Source organism: Zonotrichia leucophrys, chromosome Z (genome assembly GCF_028769735.1).
Source record: "Zonotrichia leucophrys gambelii isolate GWCS_2022_RI chromosome Z, RI_Zleu_2.0, whole genome shotgun sequence".
NCBI lineage: Eukaryota > Metazoa > Chordata > Aves > Passeriformes > Passerellidae > Zonotrichia > Zonotrichia leucophrys.
The window spans coordinates 9,320,891-9,339,871 of record NC_088200.1 but is presented as its reverse complement, the minus strand read 5'-3'; the positions used below and the strand labels follow the sequence as shown (position 1 = coordinate 9,339,871).

Genomic DNA, 18,981 nt, shown 5'->3' with positions numbered 1-18,981 from the left:
GAAAACAACAGGTCGAAGAGCTGAGGGGCTGCTGGGATGGACTCTGCAAAACACTCCTGGAAATAATCAGATATAGGGGCACTACAAGCCCATGTCTACACACAAGCCCTCTCTGCCAAAAACCATGCAGAAGACTCTCCTAAATCCTCACCAAAACTCTTCCTGCTGGCTCCAGCACTCACCTATCAGGCTGCCAGTAGGACAACCTGTCAATATTCCCAAGGGTCACCTCCACGCCCCATGCCTGAGGCAGCAGAGATGGGATCTGAGGCAATGTGTCTTTTGCTGCCTTGATGCCACAGGCTGGCAGGGCAGAAGCCTTGCATTTGGCAGGTTCTGTCATGACTTTCAGTATCAAGCCAGTGGTGTATAATCTGTCACTTGCACCAGGATAATGTGAGAACAGAACTGAAACAGAAGAGAAAGCTGCCACCTGGTAATCATGAGCACATAGCTGGCAAAGGCATGGGAACCTTTCTGCACATCCCTTGCCTCTGAAATGGTAACAAATCAGCTTTCAAGTCCTGCCAGCCCTGCCCCTTGCATGGATCCCACCACAGCCATATCCTGCCCTGCTTTGGAGTCTTTTCTCCCACCTTTTTATATAATTGATACAATTTTATACTACTTATGTAGGACTGAACAGACTTTTAACCTAAATTACAAAATCTCAGGTTAGCACATTGCAACATCATACAGATACACACAGGTTTACCTTTGTACACAGAGCCTGGGGTGGCAGCATGCCCTGCCTTAGGGTCACACTCCTGTGCTGTCTGCTCTCTCTGCCCATTCCTGTGCACCTAAGATCCTTTCTAATCACATTTCCTGGGAGAAGCAGCTCAAGCACACTCCATGGCACATTACATGGTCCACCAGAGATGGTTGGACTCACCCTTCTTCTGCAGCAAGTCGATGGAGATGGACTCTGTGTTGCCATCTGGGGAGAGGCAGAACTCAGCAGGAGGTTTCTCCGCTAGCGAGAAGTAGTCAGGGAAAAAGTCATTGTAGGTAAGCTGGAGTTGCCTCATAGACTGCCCTGCAGGGATAAGACAGAGGGGACAAGAATCAGCCCCAGTCCCACACACCCAAGCAGCAGTTTTCATGCCACCTGTCCTCTGCTGGGACAGCAAGGCTACAGGCTTGTGGCTACCCCAGCAGTGGTTTGCAAAGTGTGCCTGCACAGCTGATCCCCACGGCCTACCCAATACCACCTCCAGCTTGACTGGGAGCCCACAGGTTCTGGAAGATGCTGTGGGAGGTTCACTCCCATGGGCTAGGGCTAAGGGAAACCTTGCTGCACCAGACTTCCCTTGCTGCTGCAAGCAGGGTCAGAAGTCAGCACAGAGAAAATCATTACTTGTGGCATACAGGCATCCACAGACAACAACCTGCATGTTTGCTGTCTGTTCTCTGGGATGGCCTCTGTTTTCAAAGGGTGACATACACAGGAGTTCTCCATATGCTTGACTTCTGTTTGTTTGACTCTGTGCTATGCATTTTCCCTTGAAAGATGGAGAAACTGTTTGGTTTGGTGGAGTGAGGCATAAGGCTTTGAGGAATTCCCTCCATGGCTTGAGGCTAGCCTGTAGAATGCTCTTCTTCCCACAGACAGACCACACTGTTCTCCCCACAGGAGCGTCAGAGGTTCAGTCAAAAGCAGCCTGCCCCTGTCAGCCCTTCCTGCAAGGTTTTGGAGGACAGGGAAGACCTTAAGGGCAAAGCCTGCAGAAGACAGAGTCCTGGGAAGGTCTTAAGTGTTGTCAGCTGCCTCATGAAATCTACAGCTCAGCACCCAGCACATTGTCAGGGCTGGGGCACTGGATGGTCAGGCACCATGGGGCACAGATCTGAGATCTCCAAGGGCCCAAACTCCTGCGTGAGAGAAACTACAAGCTAACCACAGTCCAGGAGCACTTACTGGGGTCTAAGCAGGCTCTTGGGCCATTCACTCTGCCCTTCAACCCAGCTCAGAGCTGGACCTGACTGCTCTCACCTCATGGAGAAGGAAGGCCCCACAAAGATTTGAACGAGTGAGGCAATTTTCACCTTCCTCTTGAACCCTTCAGCCTCACTGCGAAGAGATGCATCGCCCCTCCTGCTCTGAGCAAGCACAGCAGTGATGAATCCAAGCTTAACCTGAGCCTCAAGGAAACTGAGTCCCAAGGTGACCTCCCTCCAAGACCCCCCGGCAGAAAGGTGGTGCGCACCGTTCAGCTTGCAGTGGAAATGGCTGGTGCTGAGAGCGCCAGGGAGCTCAAGGATGGGGTTGCCCCGGTTCAGCCGAGGCTCTTGCTGCCTCCTGTCCAGGCTGCCCGCTAAGCTGGGCAGCCCTGAAACGCGGTCCAGACCCAGGGGGTTCCTCCGCCTGTACTCCCGCCACTTCAGTGCTTGGGGGGAGAGGTGGTTCGCTGGGATGCCGCGGGCAGTGAGCACTAGACAGGATGACGAGAGCACACGGGAGGATGCAGAAGGGAAACGGGAAGGGAGAGCAAGAGAAAGATGGAGGACAGAGAAAGAGAGACAGCACATTACTCAGAGGTCCAGCAGCATTTCAGGACATTAGCACACGCACATGGAGACAAGTGGATGCCACTGCCTGGCAAAGCAGGGCACGAGCTTGGGTGCCCTTGTGGATGCAGGCACAGAGGCAGCAGGTTCGGGGTGCAAGCACCTGGCATGGGGTCCTATAAGACCAGCAGCCCACACTGCACTCTCTGGAGACACAGTGTAGGAGCTGCGACTGGAGGGACATGCTCTTATTGCAGGTCTTCCTGCAGCATCCAGATGCGCTTTTATCCTGGTCTGTGGCTACAGGAAATGGTGACACTATAGGGAGCAGACAGAGCTACAGGGAGCTGTAGATGCTCCAGACTAGCAGGTCCTGGAGGATGGGTACCTACCATTGACAGGCCGTATTCCCATGCTGCTCAGGGGACCAGAGCTGCTGGTCTCACTGCCACTTCTCCAGTGTGAATCTGCATGGCCTCCTACTCTGCTCATGGACATGCCACCCACCGAGAGGGGCGGAAGCGACCCACTGTGGAGTCGGTATTCAGAGAGTGGTGGGCTTGGCTCAAGCGGGGCATCCTTCTTGGGAATAAGCTTGGGGTTCTCCTTTTGCCTCAGAGTATCAGCTTTGGTGGCTTTGGAGGGCTGCATGGCACTGACAGCAGGAGATGACCTCGTGGGAAGCAGGTTAGCAGAGATGGGGCAGGACCTGCTTCTGGGGGGCTGGCTGTCTTCAGCTCTCTCAGAAGTGGGCGAAGAAGAGGAGTCCACGCTTTGGAAGAAAGGCACGTTGCACCGCACGGGGGAGTAGCTGCCCAGCGGGGACGGACGGGTTGTTTCGGGGCCAGGCTTCTTGATGCCCCCATCGCCGCGCGAGGCAGCTCCGTCTGCTGAGCGCTGCTGGGTCACGAGCGTGCCATGGGCCTGGCTCCCCGCCACCGCCGCCTGCTCTGCCGAGGTGGCCAAGGCTGAGCACTGGGACGTGGAGATCTGCTGGTTGGCAGGCCGGTTGCTGGACAAGTTGTAGAGCTGGGAAAGGCTGGAGGCAAAATGGCTGTGCAGGGCACGTGCCTTGGGTGGCTTGCTGAAGTGGTGCTGAAAAACAAAGGGCTGGATAGGCAGAGTTGTGGGACGCTGGTCCTTGCTGTAGCGTACCACAGGCTTGCTGTCTGTGCCACCACCTTCAGGGAGAGAAAGGGGAAGAAAGGGTGAGGAATGGGCAGAGTAACAATCATCCTCAGCCAAGCAGAATACAGGCAAAAAGGGAATGAGCTGTCTGTTGCAGGAGGAAGAGGATGAGCTAGAGACCAGTTACAGAGTGGTTCAAGTCTGAACTGGTTGCACACATCAAGGGCTGGCAAGATAAAAGACATGTGGCCCCAAGTGCAGAGTTCCAGCTGTTTGGAAGAGCACAGCACCGCACCAGGACCTTGTCTGTCCTGGTAGGGTCACCAGCTTCATATCCTTTCCCAATCTCTTGCACGAAGCCATGGGATCAGGTGCCTGCCCTTGAGCTGCCTCTGCCCAAGCAGTACCACAAAGTCAAGGCCCAACACTTTGTTGTAGAGTCAGATTTCTCATCCCAAAGGACTGTCCCCTCCCACATGCACTGTGGACTTGCATAGCCCAGCATAAGCATTACATGCAATAGCACTGCAGCTCTGCATCTTGCATCACAATATATTGGTGCTGTAGCAAAGGCTGCCTGCTTCCCTTTCTCCCTCCCTATTCTTTTCACTGTAACTGCCCCCACTTTGGAACACAGAGCTTCCTTCATCCTTCATGCCTCCGCCAGACCTAAACAGGACATTCCCAACATTCCACCTCCAACCCTGGAAAGTGCCAGCCTGCTCCGCAAATGATGTGTTAGGAGGTCCTGAGGGAGTGTGGTGGGCTGATCTACATGCCTCCAGCTCCTGGTGGAGCCACAAATATCCTGAGGCACACATCTGAAGTGTGACACACTGTGCATTCAGTGCAAAACACGCAGCACTGGGTCTGTATGTGGGGCTGACTGAGATCCTTGATCAGCCCTGGTATACAAGCTGCCTGCAGGGTATTCCAGACTTTTCTCCCTGTAGCCAGCTTTTAGCAGGGCTTGCTTTCCCTCTAGCCCCTCAGAGAGCCTCTAGGCTTGCACGCTGCTCTGCAGCACAGCAGATATGCCTCCATCTCCAGCTGCAGGCAGGAGCTTTCTGCCCAGCCCTGATGCCTGCCTTGCTGTCACAGTGCAGAAGGGGGGACCCCATTGGTGTGGTGGGCAGCAACTGCTGGGACATTTTATCCTGAAAGCTCCTGTCTGCCCCCTCTTCCCTGAGCAGGGCCTGCTCCTTCCAAGCCCTCCCTCTGAAGCTAAGCCATGCTGCCCTCCCCCAGCAGAGACCTGCTTTCACTGCCAGCCCACACCAAGCACACATTCAGGGCTCAATAAGCAAATAGGATAATAACTAAAATCCTTTTACTCCAAAGGACAAAATCTCTCCTGCCTCTGCCATGGCAATAAACCACATGTTCTCACCCCCTGCTAGATATTTTCAGAACATTAAGTGGAGACAGTCTGTTAAGGCACAAGAATTTTTTGACATAATAGGGGCTATTTACTGCAGTGGTCTAGTTACCGGCATTTTAGAAGGGCTTTTACCTGTGAAGCAGGTATAAAATCTGCCTGGGGCAGAGACAGAAGTCTCCCACAGTGCTGGAGAAATGGCCATACTTCCAAAGGGAATGTCACACAGCTTCCCCATGAGAACAAGTGACAGCAATATCAAGGTGGAATACAACTCACATATTACAGCTTCCCCACAGAGGCAACTGTGACAGCGGCTCCCCCTGGGAACCTTTGCTGCACAAATCCACAGCACTGTGGGAGACATGACCAGGATATTCCAGCAGAGATATACAGATTAGACTCTGAAGGACTCACATTGTTAAGTCCAAGCAGAAACTGTGTGAACTTCCAGGACCTGCATGGAAAGGAGACTGCTGGCTACGCCTCTTCCCTTTCCACCTCTGCCCCACAGAACTTCAAAAAACAAAGCCTGTGACTATGACTCTGCTGAGCATTTTAACATCTCCATCTTAGGAGCCAAGGGCAGGTGGGTCTCATAGAGAAGCACAGTAAATGCCCTGGAAGGGATACAACCCTTCAAGCTGCACACTCTCTCAGTATTAATGCCATGTCCTTGCTAACACAATGTGAGAGATATGAACAAACCCTCAGGAAGCTTTACAAATACAAGGACTAGACACTTGCCCTGATATGAGACTTGAAAGTCTTCTATGACAAAGCACAGCAAGGCTTTGTCCCAGGGTCTGGCAGACCAGGAACCAAACTGCCCCAACACTGGTTTCTTATCACCATGCAGGTTTCCCTGCTGCTCCCCTCATACCCCAATGAGCTGCCTTTCCTTTTTACTTCTCCCTTCTGCCTTGTTTGGCTCCTTACCGTCTGCTCGGGCTCTAACATCTTTTTGTCCGTGGCCACTGGCAGAGCCACCCGAGAAGCTGGCATCTGCCTCCGTCAGCAGGGAGAGAGAGGCTTGCTCACCTGCCCCATGCCCACTGGGGACCTTCTCACTGGAGACGGAGTCTTTGGTGGAACACAAAGCCTGGCTGTCTCCAAAGGCATGATTCAAACAGAAGCCCTCGCAGCTCCGGTTCAGGCCATGGATGAAGGGCATAGGTGGAAGACTCTGGCTGCGCCGAGCTCTTTCTTCAAGGAAGGTTGGGCAGTCCCGCTGAGTCTCAGGGATGGGAGAGAACTCCAGGGAGGAGTCACCGCTGGAGCGGTGCGGTGGGGAGGTGCCGTTCTTCTTCCGTCCTTTAGCCAGCTCAGCGAACGATGTCACCCTCTTGGGGGGAGAGCTCTGAATGGGTATGGCTGGACTCTCACTCAGCTTGACTGGGCAGCTCACCATGCGCTCCAGGGAGCCCAGCCTGCTGCCAGGACTCCGGTCCAGGTTCTGATCGTAGCTCCTGGAGCGCTGCCGGCTTGTGTTGAGGTTCGGTGGTGACACATTGACATAGACCTGACCCTCAATCATGTTCTGGCTGGATTCTCCCTTTGGCTCCTCTTCACTGCACTCTACATTGCCTTCTTGTCTCAGATCGGGCCTTCTGAACAGATAGTATTCTGTGGGCTGGGCTGGGCTAGCCTTGGTCTGGTCTTCTGAGCAGCTAGTTATGGAAGATCCTGCAGGGCTGGGGGATGACTGGGAAGACAAGTCACACGTGACTAACTTATAGTAATTCTGAGTAGCCACAACAAGCCGTGCTTGGCTCTGGAAGCAGGCAGTGAGGTCTGAGCTCTCCGATGTGCAAGGCTCACAGTGAAGGTGGTAGGAATTGCAGTTGGCATCAAGGACAGGTGAGGAGGAGTGTTGACACCCACACACCTTTCCTGAACTTTCTGGATTATGCGACTCGCAAGACATCTTGGATTCAGTGGGTGATGAGTGTAAATCCAGGTAAAAAGCTCCTGTGTCTGAGTGGCTGCAGAAGGAAGAGTCACAGGACAGGTTAGCTGAATTCAGGTTGGACTGAGGCTGACCATTCATTTTGTTGTAGAGAGCACTGAAGTTCACCAGGACCCCATCAGAACTGTTGCAAGAAGAGTCACTGATGTAGCCCATCTGTTGGTCAATCACTTCAGACTGACTTGATGAACTGTAGCAGCGGCAGTGCTGGATCTCTGAGCTGGAACAACTGCATGTCCTGTGCAGGGCATCCTGATTCCTCAGTGGTTCACCCATGTTCTGGTTCCACTCCTGGTCACCACTGTCAAAGGAGAAGTTGGAGGAGCTGCCACGATGGCAGCTGCATTCATCCAGCTCCATGCGCTCCGAGGCCTGATGGCACCTGTTTGCATTGTTCCTCTTCTGGATGTCGTCACTGCCGAGTTTGTCCTCCTGCCCGTCCACCACACCAGACCGGCTGGCCATGTTCCAAGATTTCACAATGTGGTTGGAGTCGTGGAGGTGGAAAGGGGGCAAGGCCAGATCCTGCAGACTGAAGGGAGGCTTGCCATCAACGAGTGAGTTGTGAAGGTGGAAAGATTTTTGACCCAAGTCATCCCCAAAAATACTGAGGTCTTCACCCTCACTCAGCAGGAAAGGGTTGTGTCGCTTACTGACGCTAGGGACAATCAGATCCCTTGCTTTTCTTTCTTTGTGATCTGAGGCCTCTGCTGAGGTTTCAGAGGTCTGGAGAAAGCTGCTGTACACCAAAGAGTCAGTCTGTGAGAGGTCTCTGTCTGGAAGGGCAGAGGTCCGTGTAATGCTGAGCTCTGGCTGGCAGAAGGGGTTGGTCCTTTTGCTCATGGAGCAGCACTGTCTATCGGGGACCTGGCAATGCACCAGGGGAATGTGATGGACAATCAGCGTCTCACCAGTCAGTTTGGGTGGACTATCCATGGTGAGGAATACTCTTCAGGGCATCAGTGAAGCTGGTACCACCCATGAACAGGTAGGGCTGCACATGAGAGGCAGGGAGGACACTTCTCATGAGGGAGTTCAGATACCTACAGAGAGACAAAATCACAGAGGAAGTCACCTCTCAGGAAAGGCAGTGGCTATTTAAAGCACCCTTGGTTTGACTGAAGATTTCATGTGTTGACAAGGAACAAACATACTAGCTCCTTGTCAGCACAAGTCCCTGAGCACAAGATCCTTCTTCTAGGAAACAAACCATCACAAAGTAAAACACGTCACCCTCCATGCGGGCTCCTGGGACAACATTTGTGATTTCACCTGACCCCTCTCAAAGATACCTGAAGAGAGTAACTGATTTCAGTCAAGAGGCCAAAGGGCTGCACAGGATTTGGGCCAAACAAAGACCTCAAACTGCAGATGGCACTGTGTGCTCACAGGAACACCGCACAGGGTCTGAAGGGAAGCACTGCACTCTGGTGAGAGCAGTCTATCTTCTCACACTGGATTGAACAGTGCTTTGTTCTTTGCTTCCTTTTAGGTACATTGAACTTTCCTTCAAGAACCAAACATGGCAAGGTCTTGCAACAGACACACACAAATGTCCCGGAAGAGACTGGAAAGAGGAGCAGACTGGAATATAAAAGCAGCAACAGTCATTCCTTTCCAAAATCCAGGAGACTCCATGAGGTCCTGAGCCCTTTAAATGGTGCCAGGGGGACATGCCAAAATATGCAACCACTTATGTACACAAGGATTTCCCCAGTGAAAAGGAGTGGATGACCTCAGTGGGACCATGGGGAGCCACTGGCATTGGTCAAATAGGTCCCATACAGCACACTGACTTTTGCTGACCTTTGGCTGATGGTGAAACCTCAGCTCAAACTGGTCTCTACTGTGGTCTGGGAGGGATAATATATCTCTGCCACAGTATCTGTGTCTTTTACCTGCTTATTACCTGCTGCACTTCACAACAGTGTGACTGCCACAGTCCCAGGAGCCACACAGGCAGGGCACAGCACAGGCAGGGCACTGAGAGCCCCATCCTCCCTGTGTTCACAAAATAGCAGGTTCTTACAGAGCCAGAGGAATAACAAAATGGTTTGAGATGAAGAGACCTTAAAGAAAATCTTGTTCCAACCCTCATAGGACCAGGCTACTCAAAGCCCCATCCAATCTGGCCTTGAGCACTTCCAGGGATGGGCCAATTTCTGAGTAACCCGTTCCAGTGCCTCTCCACCCTCACAGTAAGGAATTTCTTCTTAATATCTAATCTAAACATGCCATCCTTCAGTTTAAAGCTTTTCCCTCTTGTCCCATCACTCTCTGCTCATATCAAAAGTCTCTCTTCATCTTATAGATGTTCACCAGTGCTTGACTTGGGAGAGCACAGGACAAACCCAGTTCTCCCGCCTCACCTAACCCCAAGGCCCAGCCTACAAGCACCTCCAGCACAAGTCTGGAGGGGGTTTTCCTCTTGCCTTCCCTTCTACAGATCAGATAATCCAACAGAGACAAGTGCATCAGCAGGCAGCTAAGGCAGCAAGGAGAGGGAGAAACCACAAAAGAGAGCAGTGATCCAGGATGAGTCTGAAAGATTAAAAAATGACCTAATACTCTCACAGATCAACCACTTGTTCTGAAAACCTTGGCCCAGGCACCCTCTGTCAGCATTACACATCCCATAACTCATCCAGGCATCCCCAGTGATCACTGCACCCTGAAAATTGCATCCTGGTATCCTGGGATTGCTCTGGACTCCAGGGCTCCCACCACTGGCCTTCAGGCTCCAGAAAGTGGTATTCACAGTGGCTTTTGCCTACCTTACCTCACCTCAGCATTTGTTACTGCGGGGTGATAATGGATTTGGAGCAGACCTGCAAAGGCACGTGGGAGCACAGAAGGGAAAGTGAGAAATGTGGGTTAAATGAAGTTAGAACAAGAGTATGAGCAAAGAGACAGCTACACAGAAACATCAGGAACTTCACTTCTTTCAAGGTGTAAGAATAGCAATTAGAAGATTATAAAAATGATCAAAAGAAATACTTTCCTCCCACGAACAGCAGTGTTTCTCACAGACACAGGATGATGCTGGCAGGAAATAAAAACAGAAAGAGGGACACAGAGCTAATGTTTGCAGTAAACATCCAATAATGCAAAAGTTAGAGAACAGACAGGCCTTCTGGTAGATGGCACCAGAGTCTTACATGGCGGGAACACTCTCCTACATGTCTGCTTCTCCTGGGATGTCTCATCCAGGTTTAGGCTCTGAGGAAGAGAGGACAACTTGGACCAGGTGGTGGATATCCAACTGGACTACTAACTGTGCAACCCTAAACTCCCCCTCATCTGTAGTCTCCCTAAAACCTCTATTAGCCTTTACACCCCTTTCAGGTGTGTAAACACCTGTGTTACACCTTTCAGGGGAGTAAAAGCTGTAAAAAACCTTTCAGGGGTGTAAAAGCTTTTGCCTTACAAGCCAAAGTCTTACACACCTTTGGCTCTTTCCCACAGCTGCTGCCACAGAGGCTGATGTCTACTCAGCCCAGATCCTGGGGGACAGATTTTCTTCATCAAGGATTCCTAAGACCCCATTGCTCAAGACCCACTGTGGATAACAGCAGCTCCTGACTTGAGGGCACACACACACACACTCACACACACACACACACAGACACTCTTGCTGGAAGGGTGTTCCTGCCTCAATTTGGACCCTGTGCACCACTGATGGAACAGCGGGAGCTCTGAGTTTATCTGAGTTTATTTCTATTGCATTCAGCAGGAGCCTATCCTGTCCTCCCACTCCCACGTCACAAGCATTTTGGGTAAAAAGCTGGTCTCTCAGTGCCTATCTTCTCATGTAGTTCACCCCACCTTTGTTCCTGCTGTTGTGTCTGACTGTAATGCTCACATCACATCTCTCCACCAGGCTTTGCTGTATTTCAAGTGCTGCCACAATGCAACCACCTGAACAGCATCATTTTGTAGATACAGACCGGGATGGCAGCGCACTTTGTTGCTGAAGCACCAGGTCTCTGCTGCCTCTAGGAAATGGTTGCTTGAAGCAGGCTCCCAGCACCAGCACCCATCTGCTGACAGGCCCTGCTGAGCAGCACACAATTCACGTCAGCACAGAAGCTGCTGTGGGAGGACAGGCTCGCACAGACACACTTTGACATTTGACGGTGAAATGTCAGCGCTGACATGAAGCCACTTCCCATCTGTCTCTCCGGTGCTCTGGCTGCAACACAGGGCTCTGCCCAGCTCTCTGGCTCCAGCAGCAGCACAGGCTCCCCGGAGGGCTGCACTTCACTGCCCAGCAGAGACCCTGCAGCAGACAGATGCCCATGCTGCCCTCACCCATGACCTGCTCCCAGCGCCAGGCTCCGAGGTGCAGGATCACAGGTGACATACAGACAGCTCCTGCCAGGAGACATTCTGATGGCTTCCCTAGAGATAGGCACGACATTTTGTACCATAGCTACTCCTTTTCTCTGCCCTGCAACCTCTCCTGGTTTCCTCTGGACTTAGGGGTGCAGGGAGGTTGGCAATGGCACTGCCACCAGAGGGATTCTTCAGTTCCCAACACCACAGAATCCTCCCATTAGTTGACCCTTCCTTATTCTGGAAAACTGCAGAAGCATCCTTCCTCTTCCTAACTCAGAGTCTGCTACACTGGGATTGATGTTGGGGAATAAAATGCAGCAAGCAGACCAGTTTCAGATCTTGCTGGTTTTGATCAGTTCTTCATGAAGCCCTCACTTCACTTTTGCAACAGGAAATTTACATATGTGGTTAGGCAGTTCATACCTGAACATTTTTTGCCAAATCAGTTAATTCTTCTTATTGCTGTCATGAATCCTGCTCAATGCTTCACACATGAGAGCAAACACAGCATCCAGCACTGATTCCTGCCTAGGGCACGGTGTAATAGCCGTGCAAGGCAGGGAGACATGCAGGGAGCACCACGACTCTAGACACGCCTATACATCAGCCATTTTATTTTCAGATGTCAGAATTCTTGCCTTCTCCATACTGACACCATCTGCTGCAACATGGCAGATATGGGTTGTTTATTCAGGGAGCTCTTCCTTGAGGTGCTAATGGTTACCTGGAGAAGGTGAGGGCCACATTGTGGATGCTTTATTCCAAACAGGATAATACAGAGCAGGGAAAACAGCTTTTTGTGAGATGCCTGCATTTGGTACAGAATTGCTCATGAATGATTGTTCCCCCACAGAAATAAATACACACAACAAAAACTCCTTAGCTGCAGCAAAGCTCTAGGTAAAAAGCAGGTGAGTGCTGCGCAGCAAAGGATGGTTCAGCACTGATCTGAGAGCTGCCTATCAGGTCATGCCTGAGCCTCAGAGAGGAGGCTGCATGCTGCAGGTAACAGGAGCATGCAGAATCCTTTGGGCTCTGCATGCCATGCCTTTTCAGTCCTTGCTGACCCCCACACAGAGGCCCTCAAATCCCTCTCCTGTCACACCCCTAAGACTGAGGACACTGTGCTAATTCAAAGGTGGCTGGTGCAGCTTCACGGCTCCTCAGCCTCGGGTACCAACTCCTGCCTCTGCAACACTGCTGGGAAGATGCAGAAGGCACCAGACCTGGCTGCAATTGCCTCCAAGGGCTGACAAATTATGTGTGGTGGCTGCACACCTCCAGGCATTCTCTGATACTTGTTATGGCTCCAGCCACAATTTTGGGAGTTCTAGAGCTGAACCCTTAATACCCTGCTCTGCTCAGAGCTGTCCCCTGCACATACATGGGGCAACAGGGTTCAGCTCAAGGTAACACAGGCTTCCTCCTAAAATGTAATGTATTGGAGGAGGCAGGCAGAGATATGAGAGATAAATGTGATTTTAATGTAAAAAGACTGCACATAGAGCACAGAGAATGAGGAAGCAAGCACAGCATCGTCAGAACTGTCAGCTGGAGGCAATGCTGGCTTTTTGGAGGATGGCTTTTCTGAACAGATTATTGTTTCTACAAACCTCAGTCACTTCATCCATGAAATTGAGTGTCCAAAGGAAACCTTTAACTGTGAGGGTTATTGCTGACTCCTTCTGTATGGCTTTGGTTTCACTGTCATCACCACCTTCCTCAGGCAGACCAAAATTCATCATGTCATTCAAGGGTGAAATATGCAAAAACAGGGTTAAAAGCTAGGCATTCAGTTTCACAGAAGAAGCAGAAAAAATTCTTTTGTATTAGAGCTGCCTGTTCTTTGAGGGTTGTTCCATGTGAAGCCCTGACTCCTACAATGCATTTGCATTAACATGCCTGAAGAAACCTCACAGCCCTACAAAACAAGCACAAGTAGCAATGCTGCAAAAAGCAACCGTTTGTGTGATCTTGCAGACAAAGGCACAATACAGACATCTCCTCTTTCCTCCATGGGAGAGATATTTTCAGTTTACTCCCTGCATGTCTACCTCTAAGCAAAAGGGCTGGGAGATTGATCCAAACTGAAAACCACCCTTCAAACAGTATGGGAGATCTCAGGGCTCACTGCATCCTTCACCAATGCTGCAGTTCATCCCTGTCCCAGCTCTGCCACTACAAAAGCTGCCAGAAAGTACTGGATGGTTTTAAACAAGAATTCATTAGGAAGATTCCAGAAAACTGGAGGGCATTCAGGGAGCAGCATCAGAGAAGAGGATGAGTGGTTCAGGGTGAGTGGCCTGGGGATGGGCCTGAACCATGGGAATGTGTAAGCAGAGGGAGGAGGTGAGGAAGCCTGTAAGTTGTTGCAGGATGAGTCTATTTAGTGGTATTTATTTGGACACCTGTTTTTTACTTGCCAGCTAATACATCTCTATCAAATTCACACCTTCATTAAGTGCTTTATTAAATCATCCAGTGAGTTTCATGAAAATAAAAAAGAAAAAGAGGTGTAAAAGGAAATGTTTATTGTTTAATTCATCCTAAACCTCCTGCTCTCCTTCCCTGCCTTAGGGGACAAGGAGCATAGTCAGGGTGGTCTGCATGCTCCCAGCGGGAATATTCCAGCACTTAATGTTTAAAGGGAGCTGCAGAAAAATAGAAAGACTAAATAATTCCTAAACTTCTGCCTCTGCTCAGGCTGATCCCTCTTATAATGCTGTGCAGTGATTCCTGAAAAGACCACTTCCCTTTTCTTTCCACAAAGCCCTGCCTTGGCCAGGGCTTTTTCCAGTGGTTTCCAGGACAGCCTGACTAAGCCCATGATTAATGTATCATTACATCCCAGAACTATATGGGATTATGATGTGTTCCAAATGGAAACCACAGCACGTGATGGTCAGTCACAGCCCTTGTGCTGCTGGCAGAAAGGAGCTGCACGGGCCAGGGGTTACCAGCACACACAAAACTAAGCAATGGGTGTCGTGTGTGTATTGCTGATGGTGACACAAGCAGTGTGAGGCAGGTATTCCCTCCCAGCCAGAGGACAAGAAACCCCAGCTGCTCTGTGCATTTAGAGTTACACAAGACATCAGAAACAGCTCAAGCAGCAGATCCATAGCAGCTAATATAGGAGCCAGGACAGTGACCCAACCAGTTTCTCCCTCTTCTGTGCTCCCTCGCTCTGTGACTCATCATCTGGCATGTGGCACTCGGCAAGAGCCATTTACAGGCCATGACTCAGAGCATCCACTGAGGTGCTCTGGGATGGAACCTGCTCCTCCTCCTCCATCTCCCGGCCCCAGCCCCCAGCACATATGCTCCTAATTACTTTATGCAAATCCGCAGAGAAGAAAAAGACTGATGTTTCTAGCTGTTCATATCACACAGAAATTGCTAATGAATTAAACTGCAGACACAGTAAATCCTTTCTTATCACAGACTCTCTAGTAGCAGCAGCAGTACAGCAGGAGGGACTATGCTTGCATAGCATCTTTTTGCCTGAGCATTCTGAAAGCTTCCTGAAGATCTTACAACAGCAGAAATCACACAGTTCCATTTTGAAGCACAGATCTGACTGGATGCTGGAGACTGGGTTTTGCAGGGTCACCAGAGTACCCAAGAACCCACAGAGAAAGAAAGAAAATCTTTTAAGTGTACGAAATTTCTGGGCACACTCAGTATTCAAAGTTGCCAAGACTACCCCTCCCTAACTGCACAGCTTTGGTCAGGCCTTAGTGATCCTGACCTGTCCAGTGGCTTCCCTGTCCATGGCAAAGGGGACAGAACTGGGTGACCTTTAAGGTCCCTTCCAACCATAGAAGCCATGGTGTGATTCTATGATTTGTGCAAAGCAGGGCTTCCAGCTGGTTGCCCCATCACTGTGCTCCTTCTACTAACCTGTCCAACTGAGGACCCCACAACCCAGCAGCTGCAGCTGACTGGTGACAAAACCACAGCCATCAGCTGTGGGTGAACCTGAGTAAAAGCTCCTAAAAGTCTGGACTGAAGGTTTTCGCACCACCTTATATGCCTAGGAGCTGTGAGCCCAAAACTCTCCACCACGGCAGCCAGAGGAGGAAGGGAATGGAGTGTTTGGCTGAGGGAGTCAGGCATCAAACTCATCTCGGCTTCGGGAATCAAGGCCAGCTCCCTGACCGGTGCCTGCACAGGGTGGCAAAACTGTTCCCTAAGTCTGTCACAGGGCTACATGCAATGGTGAATGGGCAGCTGCTCTTATTCAGGTGTCCACAGCAGGGTGAAGGCTCCTGAGATGACATCAAGAAATGGAGAGGACACAAAAGTCTCAACAGCACTGGAGATTTCTGGGCTTGCTGGGGATATGTAGCATCCCTCTAATTAGAATCACAGAATCATAGAATATGCTGAGTTAAAAGGGACCCATCAGGATTATCAAATCCAACTCCTGGCCCTGCATAGAGAACCCCAAGAATCACACCACTGCAGGGAAAAAAGGCTTGAAAGTGGAAAAATAGGGAAGACGAAAAACAGAATTGTTGTCACTCAAGACAACCTGGCAGCTGGGGGATGCTAAGACTATTCACTGTGGGAAATTTCAAGTATTGTGTTTGCTTTGTGTTGTTTTCTGTCTGTCTTGAGAAATGGAATTTCTGTAGAAGACAACAGAATGCTGTCTGAATGATTTAAACTTCATTCTTCACACACTTGGGTCTCCCCACCGGGACACAGAGAGATAAGAAGCTTGGAGGTTACAGAAAGCACAGAACTGTGAAACACTGCACATGGGCCAGGCCTTTTGAGATGTGGAGGCCCAGGAACAGGCCCATGAGCTTTTGGTCCCTGCTAAGATGGAGTAAGCTCAGCAGGGTATGTGTCCCCATCTGTTTCTGAAACCTTCCAGCCAGCGAGGTGACAGGATAAATCTACTCTTTGCACTGCAGCTGTGGGTTGTGGTCACCTTGGTTTCTTGCATCTGTCAGTTCACACAGCCCTGCACCACGCTTTGGAAAGACCTCTCAAAGAGAAGTGACATGTCACTTGCATTGGATTTTCTTCCCTAACCCTTACTGGAATCTGGCTTCAGGCAACACAGTGTTGGCCAGACCATGGCAAAGCAGATGACCTACTTATCCAAAGCTTATGGGAGGATAATTTCAGGAGCAGTCTTCATCTGCACAAAGAAAAAGCACACAAGGCCAGCTCTACCTCAAGTATCTTCCACCATCTTCATGACGTGGGGAAAAAAGACAAGCTAAGTCCTAAAACGGACAAAGAAAGTCTGTCTTCACTGTGAACAAGGTCTTGCTGCAGTACAGATCAGCACATCCACACAGATTCCAGCCACTCTGTGGCTTTGTATCTTCCCTACCTTCCTTTCTGTGCAGATTAAAACTGGCATTGCACTTCTGTCCAGACTGCAGGAATCACAGCTGCAAAACAATCCCTGCAAGAACAAAAACTCTCCCTGCAAGACAAAAGCATTAGTGACCACTTGAAAAAGCCTGACAAATAAAGAACTCAGCCTTAAAATAACTCCGTAAAAAGAGGCTGTAAAATTATGTTTACTGTCTCTTCAGCTCAAAGCACCACATATGTAGGAATCACTCTCAAGTGAAAAACAAACATTTCTGGGATGGCAAGTTAAAGCTGTACAACCTCATGCAGCTCAACAGAAGAAACAGAACTGACAGCAAAAGTGCTACAGGGGAGTCAAGTAAAACCACAGCCAGGCCAAGCTCTTGGAATAACAAAAAATCACCCCACAAGTCATGGTAAATAAAGCAGCTAGAAATGTCAAAAAGTGCCAGCAGGATTATTTTAAGACAGGAACACAGCTGTGCTGCAATGGTTTGCTGCCACACCCCAGTGAACAGGAGAAGCAGCGCAGGTACGGCATCACCCAGGAGTGATGGACATCGGGTCTGCCAGGCAGCCTGAATGCCTGCGTCTGCAAAGCTGCATTAAATGATGCAATCCTACACGGAATTTAATGCACACTGCGTGCAAACAAATCAGGAGCGCCAAAATCAGGCACAAACAGAGCACATCCCAGCAGCAGCCTGCTTTCACTCGATGTGCCTCTTCCACACTGCACATCCAAATGGTCTTTCAATCAGCAGCTGTGACCAACAGCTGACTCCTGCTAAGGCTGCAGGAGACTTTAACCCTTCCTAGCCCTAGGCTGTTCTACCAAGACCAGAAGAAATGCCTGGATACACAGGAAGACATTTTCCTGTGTCGCTTCTGCAGGAAGACACAATGGTCTGGAGGCTGGCAACTCCCTGATTTGGGGATGACAGCATAGTACAAAGCAAAAAAGCTCAGTAGCCCAATAAAAGCAGCATCTGAGGAATTAATACATAGAATTTATCCTGCCTTCTGAAGGACTTTAAGACCACATATGATATACATGTTGGTATATTATATTATATTATATTATATTATATTATATTATATTATATTATATTATATTATATTATATTATATTATATTATATTATATTATATTATATTATATTATATTATATTATATTATATTACATTATATTATATTATTACTAACATGAATATATATAATGATATAATACAAATACATTATATAGATAATTTATCAATACATGGATATATATTATAATTACACTGATACCCAAATGCTTTTAGACCCAGGCTGGATTTTACAATCTCTTGAAGGCAGCTGGAGGACAAGACTGTTTAGTGTTCATATTTGAAAATGGAAATTGCCTGATTACTGCTAAGATCATGCATTTCTTGACCCTATTTTTGGCCAGGTAGCTGAACAAACAGGTCCTCTGCAGTGATGTCTGAATCTCATTTCAGCAGAGTTCAATGTGGGTAAAAATAAAAAAGGCAGAATTATTCCTGGAATGTTGAGACAAGAAGTGTCTGATGTAGGAACAAATCCTTGGGCCATTTTGAGACTACCCAGTCACACGCAGCTTCCTTCATTTGGAAGTAGTTTACATTGCACAGCAGGTTTCATAACCTGCCCATCGAAATTTACAAGACTATACAATCATCTCTCAGTGTCCCTTTTGTTTTTTGGAATTCTTGCAAATTTTTAGAGCTTGTAACTTCCTGAACCAGTGCCTTCCACTCCAAATTACATGCCACACTAGTGGTTATCTGTCAGTTCTTTTGAACATAGGGATATTTAACTTCATTACTTGTCCTTGGGCTAGGGCAGGGAGAGGATCATATTTTCTACTCAATTTGCCAACCTTCAGTGCCAAGATTTCATTCTGCTCAAGCACAAGAGTATTCCCAGATCCTTGGTCCGATTACGAACCTCTCTCCAAGTATCCTGCTGAAGTGTGGGTGTGTTTGTATGTTCACATGGCTGGCAGCAAAGCAGAACTCAAGAGATTCTGGATGAAACCACAACATCAGTTTATATAACAGAATATTTTCCATGCAGCAGAACTAACAAAAGGCAAGCCAGAATCTTAATAAAATACTTATGAAGCAGACCAGACACTCCTAATGATTACACATATTTTCCTTCTGAGAGGGAAATATATCCCTTGTAGGGGCTGGCAACCCAAACTGAGCTCAGTTTGTGAAGCTCTATTCAGGACAGTTTATTTTAGGATATCACTCCACAAGACAGCTCATGTGCTAATTAGGCTTGGAATGACTGGGCTCAACAGAGCATT

The 18,981-nt window shown here is 49.2% G+C and overlaps 1 protein-coding gene across 8 annotated transcripts in view; it reads right to left on the bottom strand.

Annotated features, from left to right (window-relative positions):
- RUSC2 (RUN and SH3 domain containing 2) overlaps positions 1-18,981 on the bottom strand; it is a 57,912-nt gene that overhangs the window by 8,735 nt on the left and 30,196 nt on the right. For 5 of the 8 annotated variants that reach the window (XM_064736899.1, XM_064736897.1, XM_064736900.1 and 2 more), the window contains 4 exons: positions 5,957-8,029; positions 2,904-3,692; positions 2,211-2,435; positions 896-1,039 (listed from right to left, as the gene is read on the bottom strand). In XM_064736899.1, coding sequence (XP_064592969.1) covers positions 896-1,039; positions 2,211-2,435; positions 2,904-3,692; positions 5,957-7,922 — 3,124 coding nt within the window. In that variant the 5' untranslated portion in view covers positions 7,923-8,029. The remainder of the gene's footprint in view (positions 1-895; positions 1,040-2,210; positions 2,436-2,903; positions 3,693-5,956; positions 8,030-18,981) is intronic. The other 3 variants (XM_064736902.1, XM_064736903.1, XM_064736904.1) reach the window with 3 other exon arrangements.